This window comes from Trachypithecus francoisi, unplaced genomic scaffold (genome assembly GCF_009764315.1).
Source record: "Trachypithecus francoisi isolate TF-2019V2 unplaced genomic scaffold, Tfra_2.0 Lachesis_group16, whole genome shotgun sequence".
Classification (NCBI taxonomy): domain Eukaryota; kingdom Metazoa; phylum Chordata; class Mammalia; order Primates; family Cercopithecidae; genus Trachypithecus; species Trachypithecus francoisi.
Window position 1 is genome coordinate 26976392 of NW_022681461.1, and position 15577 is coordinate 26991968.

The 15577-nt window shown below is 39.1% G+C and overlaps 1 protein-coding gene across 4 annotated transcripts in view; it reads left to right on the top strand.

The window, feature by feature from the left end:
* TRPM3 (transient receptor potential cation channel subfamily M member 3) overlaps positions 1-15577 on the top strand; it is a 332704-nt gene that overhangs the window by 71697 nt on the left and 245430 nt on the right. For all 4 annotated transcript variants that reach the window (XM_033237111.1, XM_033237115.1, XM_033237113.1 and 1 more), the window contains one exon: positions 12917-13091. In XM_033237111.1, the coding sequence (XP_033093002.1) occupies positions 12917-13091 (175 nt within the window). The remainder of the gene's footprint in view (positions 1-12916; positions 13092-15577) is intronic.

A 15577-nucleotide genomic window follows, 5' to 3' on the forward strand; every position in this document is an offset into this window, starting at 1 on the left:
TACTTGGCGGAACTCAAGGTATCATTGAAAGTTACTTATAGGGGATAAGTGAACAGATGGGACTTTAGTTTTATTGGCCAAGTGGGCTTAATGACTCTCCAAAATTGAGCAGAATCCTATGGTGAGTCTTCACCTCCTCACCCCAGTGCACATCTTCAGGGTCTGGGTTCCCGAAGGAGCTGGGAGATCTCAGGTTGTCTGAAAGCTGGCAGATGTCAAGAGGAAGTAGAGCCAGGCAGAGCTGAGCAAACTCAGTTAGTCTTTTCAAATTCACTGGGTAGCCAAGTGAGTAAAGGGGCAGAGAAAGTCCAGGAGTGTACATAGGAAAAATTCCTCTTCTTGAAACCAGGAATGAAGAAAGACACTCATCTGAAAATTGGTGTGGCTAAGAGAAAGTTTAAAAATCACCCTGCATGGAAGATGGTGAGGATACTCTGGTGAGACTAGGATCAGGTGGAGAGAGAACTCTGGAAGGAGATGGGGAGATGAAGGTTGGGTGCAGAACAAGGAGGAGAGTCTTCCATATCACACTAAAGGAGTGGACTTTTCCTAAAAACAATGGGCTTTTCCTAAAAACCCACTGTATTTTTACAGAAAGACTGTATTTGTGAGTGACAGCTAGCAGTTAAGTGAAGATCATTATATTAGGGAAGTCAGTCAGGAAGCAATCTCAGTAGCCCACAGGAAAACCAGTGAGCACAGACACTGGGCATTTGGTATAATTCCTGATTTCATGAGAATTTAAATCACATCTGTCTACTTTGCATCGCAGGTCAGTTGATGAAGAGAAAATTACTCCTATCATAAATAATTTTAAAATTTCTGTGGAAATAATTACATTGTCATTTAAGCTATCTGTCTTTTTATTTTTTTAAGAGACAAGATCTCACGCTATCACCCAGGCTGAACCACAGTGGCACAATCACAGCTCACAGCTCACTTCAGCCTTGACCTCCCGGGCTCAAGCAATCCTCCCACCTCAGCCTCCAAAGTAGCTGGGACGAAAAGCACACGCCACCATGCCCAGCTAACTTTTAAATTTTTTTGTAGAGACAAGATCTCCCTATGTTTCCCAGGCTGGTCTTGAACTCCTGGGCTCAAGTGATCCTCCTGCCTAGGCCTCCCAAAGTGCTGGGATTACAGGCATGAGCCACCATGCCCAGCACCCCACCTTCCTTTGTACTCCAAATGTCAGTGAGCAACGACGACGTGTAGAGCATTGTATGATGTGTTGGTAATACAGAAATAAATACTGAATAGAGAGAAAGGAGATGCCCAGTCATCTCTGCTGTGTTCAAAACCCACATCAAAAGTCATTACGCATGAAATTAATGCGATAAAACTTCAAAAGCTGTATGTAAGGCACTATAAGAAGTTTTTCTTTAATACCATCATAGTTTATTGACAAATTTATAAAGGATGTTCATTGGCATGTGCTTCTTTTAAAAAGAAAATGCTATGAGGACACACAATGAGAATGTCTTTGAACCTGGGACCTGAAGGATGAATATAAGTTTCTCAGAGAACATCAAAAACAAAATTCCTTGAAGAGAAAATAGAGCTTTTTGCATTTGGGACAGGTAGAAGCAATTGTTGTCTCTTTCAATAGGTACAAAGAAAAAAAAATACTTTTATAATTTGGAGAAAGCAAATTAACATGCATACCACCAGCAACATTTCCCTCACTATAGCCATCCACCTTCCTGCCCAGCTCGTCCCTGAAACATTGACCAGGTCTTTTCTGTGATTTTCCAATCCATTATTCCCTTAGCTGCTTTGCTCCTTATTAATTTAGTCAAGAAGCCAAGGAACTTGTATGGACTATGGACTTAGATCCTGGAACATTTGCAGGGGAGCATGGGTAGCATATTATAAAGTAAAATGAGTTAAAACCACTCCGATTACATTTGAGAAGGCAAGATCTGACTTTTGATGTGGGTTTTGCACAGAGCAGAGACTAAGACTATAGCTTTGTTTGGGAGAGTTTTCTTGTAGACTTAGATCGATTACATTAAAAGATTCAGCCTTCCAACAATGGCTCCAAAGAAAATAATGTTAGCTTTTCCCTTTTATGAAAGTAATACTTGTCTTACAGCCCAAGGGATTGACCATCTTTTTCTATTGAAATTATTCAGAGGACTGCTGCTTGGATGTCCTGGTAATGTATTGACATTAATAGCAGAATATTTCAATCAGAGCCATCTGGCCACAAGAGAATAACAGCTCCCATTGATTATGTAAAAAGCTAAGTTAGCTTCTGAGTATATAATACACTTGGAGTTGGCTTATGGGTTTTATTATTTAGCATTTACATCTCCTTACAACCCACAGAACTCGAAAGACTTAACAAGCTGGTTGATGAATAGAGACCCCTGGGGGAAGACGTTCGGGGAGTAATACAAAAGGCCACCTATCCCAAAGCAGAAAATGTTAGCCTTTTGGACACACGAGAAAGGAATTTGGCTTTCTTGGCATATTATCAGTCTGCATGAGAGAGTATTCAAACTTTGGAAGAGCCTATTTCATTTGTTTGCCAGAGCCTTCTTTTGGTTTAAATATGTAAAATGCATTCATTTTTCTTTTCTCTTCATGAATCATTTATACATTTAAAGCAGAAACTTTGTATAAGCTTAATAAATATAAATAAGCATCTCTATATTTGTGTTTAAGCATAAAACTCTTAAGTGCCAGGCTCTAAGTGCTTTATGAATAATAATTCATTTATTATTCAAAACAGTTTTGTGAATTATATACCTACTCTGTAGATTCAATACTGTATAGAATATCAGTATACAAACATCCCTCAGTGTCCATGGGGGATTGGTTCCAAAATCTCCCACAGATACCAAAATCTGAGAATGCTGAAGTTCCTTGTATAAAATAGTGTTTGCATATAGGCTACGTACACCCTTGCAGATATCTTAAATAACCCCTAGATTACTTATGGTACCTAATATAATGTAAATGCTACACCAATAGTTGTTATGCTTTATTGTTTAGGGAATGAGGACCAAGAAAAATGTCTGTATGTGTTCACTACAGAAATAAGTTTTTTTCAGAATATTTTTGATCCATGGTTGGTTGATGCCACAGATGTGGAACCCACAGATGCAGAAGGCCAACTGTATACTTTTTATGTATCAATATACATCAAGATGCATTTCTGCCCTTCTAGGATGTGCATGGTTCCAGCTTATATGTTGTTAGCTTTGTAAAGTCCAGCAAGGCTGTGGGGGTTTACAGTAGCAGGGAGATAAAATAGATAGAGCAGCACATGCTGAGAGTGAATCAGGGAAAGCAGGAGTCGATGGGAAGCCAGCAGGTGTATTGGGAAAGAGATAGTCATGGACCTAGAAAGCAGAAACTGAGAATGAGAATGTGGAAGATTCTGCCCAGTTGCAAACAGGCAGCCCAAAACCTGAGGAAAAGCCTCCTCTGAGAGAGTGAGACTGGTCAAGGCTTCCAGAGTGCAGGATGGAGATGGGAGTGGTGAGGGGCAAAGCCCTTCCAGGAAGGCTCACTGCAATCAAGCAAGTCTTGGGGTCCATGATGCCAGGAAGGGAGCAGGCAAAAGGCCCAGCCTCATTGGAATGTAGAAGGTGGTGCTGCTCTCCAGAACCTGGGGATATTCAGAGAGGAGTGATTTCTCTCTCTTCCCTGGGTTTTAGACCTTATCTAAGCCCTTCATTATCAGGGTGAAGTTTCTTGATAACCCACACAGATGACTCCTTTTCTCTTTACGTGAGAGATGCAGAGTAGCTTCCCATATAGTAAACAGTCTTCCAACACAATCATCAGTGATGCTGGAAAGGAAGCCCCTCCTGACACTAAACAGGGTATTGGGTCTACACTCAGCATTGACCTGAATAATTCATCTTAAAGTCCCACTTTAAAAAAAAACCTGCTCTCCCAAATTCTCATATGAAAGACCCTCAAATCCAAGTACAGACAATCCTCCAATTATGATGGGGTTATGTCCAATCAAACAATTTTAAGTTGAAAACACAACTAATACACAACCTGCCAAACATCGTAGCGCAGCCTAACATACCTTAAACGTGCCCAGAGCGTTTACATGAGCCTACACATGGGTACAATCATCTAACACAAAGTCTATTATATGATAAAGTGTTGAATATTTCATGTAATTTATTGAAAATGATACTGGAAATGAAAAACGAATGGTTGTATGAGTACTAGAAGTATGATTTCTACTAAATATGTATCACTTTCACATCATTGCAAAATTGAAAAATTGCAAGTCAAATCATTCTAAGTGAAGGACTGTCTGTACTCTCTTCCTGCCAGGTTTTGACAGTTAGAAAACAGCTCATGTGGACCTTCAGGATAAAGGACAGGTGAAGACTGCCTTAGAGCAAGCAGAGGGTGGCTGGGGAGAGGAACGTTTGATCATGATAATCTCACGCAGAGTACCTAAAGGGATTATATATATGTATGTATATAAAGGGGTATATATATATATATATATATATGTATGTATATATGTGTGTATATACATACATATACGTGTGTGTGTGTGTGTGTGTGTGTGTATATATATATATTTTTTTTTTTTTTTTTTTTTTGAGGCGGAGTCTCGCTCTGTCGCCCGGACTGGAGTGCAGTGGCCGGATCTCAGCTCACTGCAAGCTCCGCCTCCGGGGTTTACACCATTCTCCTGCCTCAGCCTCCCGAGTAGCTGGGACTACAGGCGCCCGCCACTTCGCCCGGCTAGTTTTTTTTTTGTATTTTTTTAGTAGAGATGGGGTTTCACCGTGTTAGCCAGGATGGTCTCGATCTCCTGACCTCGTGATCCGCCCGTCTCGGCCTCCCAAAGTGCTGGGATTACAGGCTTGAGCCACCGCGCCCGGCCTATATTTTTTTTTATTTTAGATAAAACCTCACTCTGTCATTCAGGCTTTGGTGCAATGGCACCTTCAGGGCTTACTGCAGCCTTGACTTCCCAGGCTCAAGTGATTCTCCTACCTGAGGGTCCTGAGTACCTGGGACTGCAGGCATATGCTATCACACGCTACTAATTTTTAAAAATATTTTTTGTAGAGACAGGTTCTTGCTATATTTCCCAGTTTGATTCTGAATTCCTGGGCTCAAGTGATCCTCCCGCCTTGGTCTCTGAAAGTGCTGGGATTATGGCATAAGCCACTGTGCCCAGCCATAAATGGGTATTTTTTATAAGGAGGCAGAAACATGTCTGTATGGAGGACTGGCAGATTATAGCCCACCCTATTTTTATTTAGCTCATGGGCTAATTAGTTCTTTTATATTTTTAAATGTTTGGAAATAATAATATTTGTGGCATGAAAACTAAATGAAATTCAAACTTCAGCATTTATACAAAAATTCCATTTTTATTAGTAGGCCTGTATTTTAAAACATATATATATTCAGTTGTATTTTGATTTTTAATTATACAAAATTGTGTAGAAATTTTTTCTCTCTTATTATGTAAGTACCTGCACAATTTTTCTCTATTTTACCCTTTGGCCTACAATGTCTAAAATATTAATATTTACTATGTAGCCTTTACAGAAAAAATTTTGTTTGCCCTGGTGAATAGGGGACTCTGCAGGAACCATGGACAAATGACTATGAATAGGCCTGAAAAGTTTCCATTCAATCCACTCATCCACTGCCCAGCTTCTGTTCTTTGTCCTCTGATTACTAGATAGAAAAGCAAAGCAAGAACGCAATGCCACAAAAGAAGGCCAGTCGATGGGCGTTAATACAGGATTGCTGTGAAAATGCCTGGAGCATTGATAATGCACAAAATAGATTCATTTAGCAGTATTGAAAACAAACAGAAAAAAATATGGAGTTTGCCATATTAATTTAATATATTCTGCATTCTCAGTTCCTAGGAAAAGATATGCTATGCACCATCAGTTTTCAATTTTTTATCACTGTCTGAGGAAGGCATTCTTGTTAATCCAAACTATATTTTCAGTGTCTTGACATCCCCATATCTCCAGCCAAATTTGCTAAAATTTCACATGCCAGGATAAAATATATAAGCATGTTTTTCTAGAGTATTGTGATTAGCTTTAAATATGAAAAGATTGTATACAGAGGGGGTCCATTAAGTTAAATATCAGTAAGGGAGTTGCCATAGAAACTGGTAATAAGAGGAAAAGACATTTAAGAAATTCATGTTATTTTTACCTTTGCCTAGTCCCAAAGAGGGTTGGAAACATATGCCTTGGGAAGTTCTAACCTCAGGGAAGGACCCAAGCCATCTTTCGAGGAATTTCTTTCTGTCTAGAGAACCATCAATATTTAGAAATTAAACATTTTGTTGCGTGTCGACTGTTTAATAGCTTGTGTGGTACTTCCTATTTCCAAATGCTTTCCTGAGCATCAGTTTAGGTGCAGAATTATAGTGGCAAAAAAATATATAGCATGCAGGATTGGTTTGCATTGGATCTGGCGTTCACCAATTGGCTACATCACAGATTTTCACTAAAAGATATCTGAGTTTATTGCCCATTTACAAGTAAGGTCAGATACATTCCAGTTATAGTTAGGCTGTCTTGAAGAGGTAATTTCTCCTAACTCTATAACATGAAGGCAATATCCAAAATACCTGCCTCCATAGAAGACCTAAGAGACCTTAAATGAAATGCATTTATTTTCAAATGTCATCCCTAGATATTTTCTTAGGCTCACTCTGCTCCTAAATAGCTCAAAGATTTCTAGTCACATTTGCTTTTGCAAAAATATAATATATTAAAATATTCTCTGTCTGTACAATAATATTTCCACAGTTGTACCTGAATATTCATGCATTCACAACTGGGAATCTTCCTAATTGCAAGAAGCACCTTAAACTTACTAAGAAAAAAAAATACTTTTGACTATTTTCAGGCACAACTGATTATCAGATTTATGTAGTTTTCATAAATTCATCTCACACTTTCCAGACCACAGAAGAAATGCACTAAATAGTTAAGGACATCAAGAATCTAATTCTGAAACTATTTGTAAAGAGCTGTGACAGTGTGCAAACTTCAGCCATTATTTCTCAAGTAGGCAGTACATTGGTACCCATTAAAACGAGGCAGAATAGCTTGACTGCTCTCTCTCCATGGATGCATAATGTCAAAACACATGAATTCTCTACACAGACTTTTAAATCAACAAAAATCATATAACCCTGGAGCTGGCAAGGTGGGGAATTGCTGACTGTGTTCATGTTATTGGGACATGGCTTTAGCTAGTAAACACAAGTGTTTAGCCACCACTGATAGTACTGAATTATTCAAGATCTTCGGGAACTTATCTCTCACTTAAACTGCAAATCCCCTTTTTAAGTGACCTATACTGTAATAATCTGTATCCTGTAGTCATTAAGATGTAGGTAGAGAATGATCTTCTATGCTCTATCTCCATGTAAATATGAGCCAGTTTCCAACAGCAAATAGATTATCCTTCAGGCCTATAAGCACTTTAGATCATCTGTGGGTGACTTTGACATAAAACCCAAGAGTTAATTTAGTTTGATCGAAATTCTTAGTTACCCAGGCATTTTACTATTACACAACAAATGTTTTCACAAATAGCTAAGCTGATCATAGATTATGGTCTCATTATCAGCAGAGAGAATTAGTTGCTGTTAAAAAAGAAGAAGAAGAAGAAAGATTGCTTGGAATTTTAAGACATTCTTTCACTCCTGCCACCTCTCTCCCTCACAATGCCTTGCCCAGTCTTTTCTTATGGCAATTTAGACACTTTTAGCTTTATTGGGAGTCCCGGCTGAATTGCCTAGCAGTTGAAACAAAATGTGACAAAAATCTAAGAGGTTATCTTATGCAAGGACTTAGGGTTCAGTATGTAATTACAAAGCCCTAGGGTAACCTAAAACCCTGTAGAATGCAGAGCTGTTAAATCTGTTACTCAAGCTCACATTTTTGGATGCTCTAATGCTTCCGTTCCAAAATTGCAAAAGCTGGAGAGTGTGGCGAGCATCTTGCCTATTCCTGCTTAAAGCAACCTTATATTACTCTCAAATAAAATTCTAATGGAAAGTTCTGAGAACTATGACAAGTCTTTGGTAATGGTAGAAAATGAAAAATGACTGCAATCAATTAAGGAATTGGCATACTTTATTCCAAAACCAAAGAACAAGTATTCACCACAAAAGGGACCTGGGAGAATCTAGGTAATTTTTTTTCCTACAGTATTTTTTAAATTAAATCTAAACAACCTTTTATTTTATTCATTTGTCTTCAATGAATGGCCAGTAGGTTTAGCTGAGTGAGACACAAATTTATAAGGCTCTTCAAAGGAACTTACATCAGTTTCTTTATGGGCATAAAGAAAATGGCAGTGAGCCCTATGAATCCAGCCCAGCTGGATATGCAGTGGATTCCCAAAATGTTTTCTTTATGTCACAAATAAAAAATGTAGCATTCTTGACATTCTAAAAAGCTGTTTCTTTTCTATGAAGTCTTATCCTGCAGATTCTAATTTGTAAGATTGTGAATCTTGCTAACGTTTTTTAAATATCTTATATTCGAGCTGTAATTTAGAAAAAAAAAGTGTGAACAAAAAAAGAAAAACAAGAAAGAAAGAGGAGACTGGAGAGAGAGTGGGGTGATATCCTTTCCAGGAGTCCCCAGTCCCCTGTCCACAGACTGGTACCAGTCCATGTCCTATTAGGAGCCAGGCCATAGGTGAATGGCTGGCAAGTGAGCGAAGCTTCGTCTGTATTTACAGTCAATCCCCATCACTCGCATTATCACCTGAACTCTGCCTCCTGTCAGATCAGCTGCAGATTAGATTCTTATAGGAGTGTGAGCCCTATTGTGAACTGTGCATACGAGGAATCTAGGCTGCATGCTCCTTATGAGAACCTAATGCCTGATGCTCTGTCACTGTCTCCCATCATCCCTAAATAGGGCCACGGGAACCCTAGATGGGGAAGCAAGTTCAGGGCTCCCACTGATTCCTCATTATGGTGAGTTGTATAGTTATTTTGTTGTATATTACAATGTAATAATAATAGAAGTAAAGTGCATAAGAAATGTGATGCACTTGAACCATCCCAAAACCATCCCCCCTCTGCAGTCCATGGAAAAATTGTCTTCCATGAAGCCAGTCCCTGGTGTCAAAAGGTTGCAGACCACTGCTATACACAGTGTTTCACTGTGGACGGTTTAGCCAATCAATATAACTGGGCAGTAATAATGTGATATAGTCCTCCTGGGCATAGAATTTTGTTCAAAAATTTATCCTAGAACTTGTGTCAGAGGCCTCAGTGAGTTTCACAAAATAACACAAACAGATGCCCGTTGTAGATCTATCAATATGCTTAATTTAGGGTGGGGTTTTGCAAGGGTCTATTTAAAAAGTATTCACAGGCTTATGATCAGCTAAGATAGTTTTCAAGGATCCATAAAGCCCCTGAAATTGCGTAGAAACGTTTTTGGGTCTACCCACATGTATGTTTACTTTTCTGGAAAAAGGGTCCCTAGCTTTCGTCAAATTCACACACATATTCTAAGAATAGGCTACAGACTGCTTTAGGTCATTACTAGTTATCTGATGTCATTTTCTTTTGCCAGAAATAAAGACAATACGTGTATGTGTGTAAGTGTGTGTGTGTGACCTGACAGAAAGGCTTAGTGTTAACATACCTTGTTTAACTTACACTAAGCATGATAGTTTTAGGCATAGTTTGATCTTCCACCTCTCATAACTAAGAAATTCAAAACTGCTTTTGTTTGTAGCCTATAAAGGCTTTTATTATCCATGGAACAAATGTCCATGTATTATCACTGAAAAAAATAAGAGAGAATTTGGAAGCATAGATATAGTCAATATTTATAAAAAGATGACAGTTTGCTCCATTCAATTTTTGGCACCAAATTTAACTAAGTGTGTGTGTGTGTGTGTGTGTGTGTACGTGTGTGTGTGTGTGTATGTGTGTTCAGCTCTGGATTAATATGTTTGTTTTTATCATTTTAATTGGTAATTAGTTTTATTTCAAATATAGGAAACCATTATCCTGAAAATCTTTCTGTACTTCTAGAAGTTATAATATTTTGATGCATTGACAAATATATTGACAGAGAGTAAACGGACCATGTATTACTCTCAAACAAATCAGCCTATGAAATTTGATCCTTTCACTATGTATGCTCTCAAAGGGAGAGGAGGTTTCCAGCCATCTTCCTGCTGTCCTGTAGATGCTAGATCACTGGAACACGGTAGCAGGTCCATGCTAAGTACTTCTCCCTGCACGAGAGCACTGAGTGGATCACACTTGGTCTGTGAGTTGGAGTAAAGATTCCACCGACAGAATCCAAGATTCATAACTTGGCAAATTCTAGGATGTCTTAGAAGATCCTAGAATGGGTCTAAATATATCATTTGATATAAAACAATAGATGTAGGGTATTGTTCTTTAATACGAAGTCAATGACATAGGAGCATGTGCTAAAGCAAATCAAGGGAGAAAAATAAATAGCATGGCAAAAAACACAATTACTTTTGCACCAACATAATACTTTGGGAAATACCTCATAAAATAACCTTTAACAATGGAAAATAGGCTATCTTTTCAAAGGCATGTTACAAAATACAAATCCCTGTGGGGTGGATATTTTTATGACAGCAAATTTTCCTCCCAAAGAGAAATGTTGTGTTAGCCCTTAATCTTTTTTTGTTTTTATTTTGTTTTTTGAGATGGAGTTTCACTCTTGCTGCCCAGGCTGGAGCACAATCGTGTGATCTTGGCTCACTGCAGCTTCTGCCTCCTGTGCTCAATCTATTCTCCAGCCTTAGCCTCCCGAGTAGCTAGGATTACAGGCACCAGCCACCACGCCCAGCTAACTTTTTTTTTTTTTTTTTTTTTTTTTGGTATTTTTAGCAGTGACAGGGTTTCACCATGTTGGCCAGGCTGTTCTCAAACTCCTGGCCTTTGGTGATCCGCCTACCTTGGCCTTCCAAAGTACTGGGATTACAGGCTTGAGCCACCGTGCCTGGCCAGCCCTGTATCTTTAAAGTTCCTTTCAACAGGAATTTACTCAATCTTCATAATCAGCAGCAATAAGGAAAGTATCTCCTTTACAGACACCCAAAGAGAGCCTTACGGAGACGTATCATTTGAGTCACTAAGGGCTCCTGGGTCAAAACAGAACAACAAGGCCTTTCACTTCCCTCTCCTTGGATTTGAAAGAGTAATTCTCAAGACCTCTCCATCCACAGAAAACGAATGGGTCCCCAGGTCACTTTTCTCTCCCAGTTCCCTCTAGGAACTGAAAGAAATCTTGGCATCTTGCCTTGATCAACAGTCATCACTTTCTTTTACGTGTTTTAAGTGGACATGCAAAATAGCACCCACTTTTGTGTAACTGGCATTTTGGATCATTCCTTTAAGATGAAAATCAAACCAGGAAAAACATCAAGTTAAAGGAGATAAAGCTCTAGGAGACTAGAGTATTTATACTTTAGAAGTAAAACAGGTCACATAAGTCAAAAATATCTTTTACCCGAGCAAGAAACCAAATCCCAAACTATTACTCATTACAGGGATGCAGTTTCTTGATATCAGAGAAAAGCAAAGCAAAAGTAAAAGGGAGAACTCAGATATCCAAGAATTGTTTTATTTTAGTTTATATTTATGGAAGTGGTACAGAATTTTGATTATTTCTTTTTTAAGATAACTGCTGTGTGTGCCCTCTAAGACCAGCTCATTTTTATGGTACTGCTCAATTCCTTAACTGTTCTGAGGCAGCAGAGAGAAAAAATACAATGTGATACCAAATTGAACAAAAGGAAGTTATTCAATGATAAATCATACTTGAAATGTCACTTAAAAATGAATTTTTCTTTCTCATCATGTCTCTCATGGACATTTGATTTTATTACTTCTCTTTAAGGTTAGGTTGAACCATGCATACACCACGCATACAGCAATTAAAGCAATTTTCACCTGAAAACAGCAATGTCTTCTGGCCCAGCATAAATAGCTTAAATACTTTTGGGAAACAATTCAACTGAATCCAACAAATGTTAACTGAACTCACATCACGTGCCTAGCTCCTTGGTCCATAGAGGCATATGCAATAATGGCAGATGGCAGATACCATATCTCCTGGGTAATTCATCATGACAATCGTGCTGTTAAGAATCAATAATCATACAAACATTAGCTGGGTATGGTGGCACATGCCTGTAATTCCAGCTACTTGGGAGACTGAGGTAGGAGAATTGCTTGAACCTGGGAAGCAGAAGTTGCAGTGTGCTGAGATTGTGTCACTGCACTCCAGCCTGGGTGACAGAGTGAGACTCCATCAAAAAAAAAAAAATCAATAATCAATGTGATCATGTATGGTCAAAGATAGACCCATAATTCAGCCAGTAGTTGATTCAACAAGTTAAAATATGTCCCCAGCTGATTTTGATAGTGTTTAATAAAAAGAACCATGTAGGCATTTTCTTACCCCTGTGATAACTGCAGGGAGGTGGCATTTTTTATCTTCCTACTTTTCATATAGGAAACAGACTCATTGGAAAGATAAAAGACTTGCTTTAGATCATGTTCAGCTTCCACGCTGCTGGTTGCTGGTCTGGTGCTTTGTCTGTTGACTAATTCCTTTTTCTCCCTCCTCACCCCAGGCCCCCCCTGTAAAGTATGGAACCCCGTGCCTTCACTGACCCCAGCATCCTGAGAGTTGAAGGGAGAGGGCAAAGTCCAATAAACCTTCTGGTGGGAAAATCTGGCTGAAGGGTTTACTGTAAATTTTTGCTCAGTACTGTATCCCTTCATATGCTGCTACCTCCCCCGGGCTCAGTAATTTTAGTTTGTGCTTTTTGTTTCTCTTTTTGTTTCTTTGGTTTGCTGGCTTTGTGTTCTTTTCCCTTTTTTTCCTTTTCTTTTCCTTTTTTAATGCAGGAATCGGTCAAGGTGTTCCCGTGGTGGCGCTCATAGTGGAAGGGGGACCCAACGTGATCTCGATTGTTTTGGAGTACCTTCGAGACACTCCTCCGGTGCCGGTGGTTGTCTGTGATGGCAGTGGACGGGCATCGGACATCCTGGCCTTTGGGCATAAATACTCAGAAGAAGGCGGGTAGGTAACTTTCCAGGCCCCATGGAAGAACCTTAAAGCCTGTTTGGAAATGAGGGTATGAGTGGATTATGTTTTCAGTAGCTCAACCAAAACCTCAAATCAAAACAAGCTATGAACAAATTGTCTAAAAAATGTCTGTCATGGGAGGGCTGGGGCGAAGAACAGAGGAACATATTCTAAATGTCCTGTGAAGTGGGAAATTCTATGAAAGCTACACGGATAAATAACAAGGGTGAGGAAGAGAGAGGAGGTCATAGGCTGTAGTCTCCTTTTTCTTGTCTTCGTATCTCCTTCTCCTCCTCCCAGTAAGGAGAAGCAGGAATTGGGTTTTAACACATGAAGCACAACCTAGTCTGGACCAGATGGTTCAGGTTGGTAACTTCAGAGAAGCTGGGTTGTTCAGCTTCCAGGCTTGGCCTCCAAACACCAGCATTGCCAAGCCACTGTGAAGATCTGTGCTAGACCACGCCATCAGGCTTCTCTAGACGGGCGGGGAAAGTCAAATCTCTGTAATGGTAACTACTCTGGTCTTTTGTAAACTCCTTTTGAATACCTCATGCCCTTTCCTTGATCTGTTAGGCTCCTAATGCTACTTTCAACAGTCCAAACCCCCCAATCCCAGGAAAGATTCCCCCTTCACAGCACTCCCCTCCAGTCCAACTTCCCACTGAGCAAATGCTGAAATCCAGCACCCTTGCAGATTATTAGATCAAAATAAACCATCCCAAGGTGTGAGTGAGGTTAAGGGGGTAAAACTCAGGGGAGCCATTGATGTATTAAATAAGGAACTTCCTAATCCAATCAATTCCCCTAACACAAGAAATTTGTGGGGAGGAGAAAGCCTCAAATGAGATGATGGTCTTTTATTCGTGCCTTTTATAAATACACATTAAGTGTTTCCTGGGTGCCATGCACTAGGCCGAACATTAAGATGTAAAAAAGAAAAACATACAATTAATTGCCACTCTCAAGATGCTCACAGTAAGTCTAATAAGTAGACAAGTATTACAAAACAAAAATACAAATGAGCTCACCTACAGCAGGATGCTCCCTCCTCCATCCCTTTCGTACCCATCCCTCTTGTACCTAGCCTGCTTTATTTAGAGACTGAGCATGGTGAGTCAGTACCATCCCATCTCTCCCCATCCCCTTCTTCATCTTTGACAGCAGCCCAGTACTCCACATAAGCCATTAAAACAGCACACCTACCTCGTTAGTAGATGAACCTATGTTTGTGAAATGAGGAATAACAAAAGGCATTGAGCCTCCAGCTTAACACTGCAAACCCAAAAGCCCTGATACCAAAAACAAAGTTAAATTATTATCATATTTTGATAGTAAATGAGTGGTCCATTTTATAGCTCAGAACTATTTAAATTTAGTTAAATTACTATTATTTTTTATAGTAAATATTAGTCCATTTTATAGCTCAGAACCTAAAAAGAGAATATGTACCCAAACTTCTCTATGTTTACAATCAACCCAGAGTTCAAGATTCTTAATTGTGCTTTGTTTTATTAAAAATTTAACCAAGGGTCAGGCACAGTGGCTCATGCCTATAATCCCAGCACTTTCGGAGGCCAAGGCAGGTGGATCACTTGAGGTCAGGAGTTCAAGACCAGCCTGACCAACATAGTGAAACCCCATCTCTACTAAAAATACAAAAATTAGCCAGGCATGGTGGCACATGCTACTCAGGAGGCTGAAGCAGGATAATAGCTTGAACCCAGGAGGCAGAGGTTGCAGTTGCAGTGAGCCAAGATCGCGCCATTGCACTCCAGCCTAGGCAACAAGAGCAAAACTCTGTCTTAAAAAAATAAATAAATAAAAATAACCAAGGTTCTCCTTTCTCTAAATCTAGCAATTTGTTCTATTTTTCAGAAATAAACAATAATTTTAATACAGTTTTTAGCTTTGGCTTATTTCTTACTTTCTAGTTTGCACATTATTTTATGGTATTCCTACAAAGTAGATGCAAATTTGCATTCAGAATGCATCTGTTGTTTTTCTGGGTTTTTTTGTTTTTGTTTTTGTTTTTCCAGAAAACTCATGGAAAAGTACACTGTTCACCTCAGCGTTTCGGGTTTCTCAGGTGTATACACAATGAAAGCCAGGATCCAGTGCCTGTTATTTACCATGATCTTGGATTGTCTACCTTGAAAATGTTAAAATATTTAATAAGTTATATATAAATATGTTAAACTACTTAGATTGCCCTTCCTGCTTTAATATGGAAGAAAGATTATGTATTTTAGAACTGGGTGGGACCTTGATTATTTAAATTAAATTATTATTTAAATTAAGATTGTTTAGGCGCTTTGTCCAAAGCCACACAGCCCAAGATCCCAGGCCAGAATCCCTACTGGTATATGATGAACAAGTACTGAAATGTGTTTTATGCTGTGTGCTGTAGTGTTCCTCGTATAGTACTTCAGTGATACTCTTTTTTAAATATTCCAATGCACTTCAGTTGCCTTCAGCTTCCT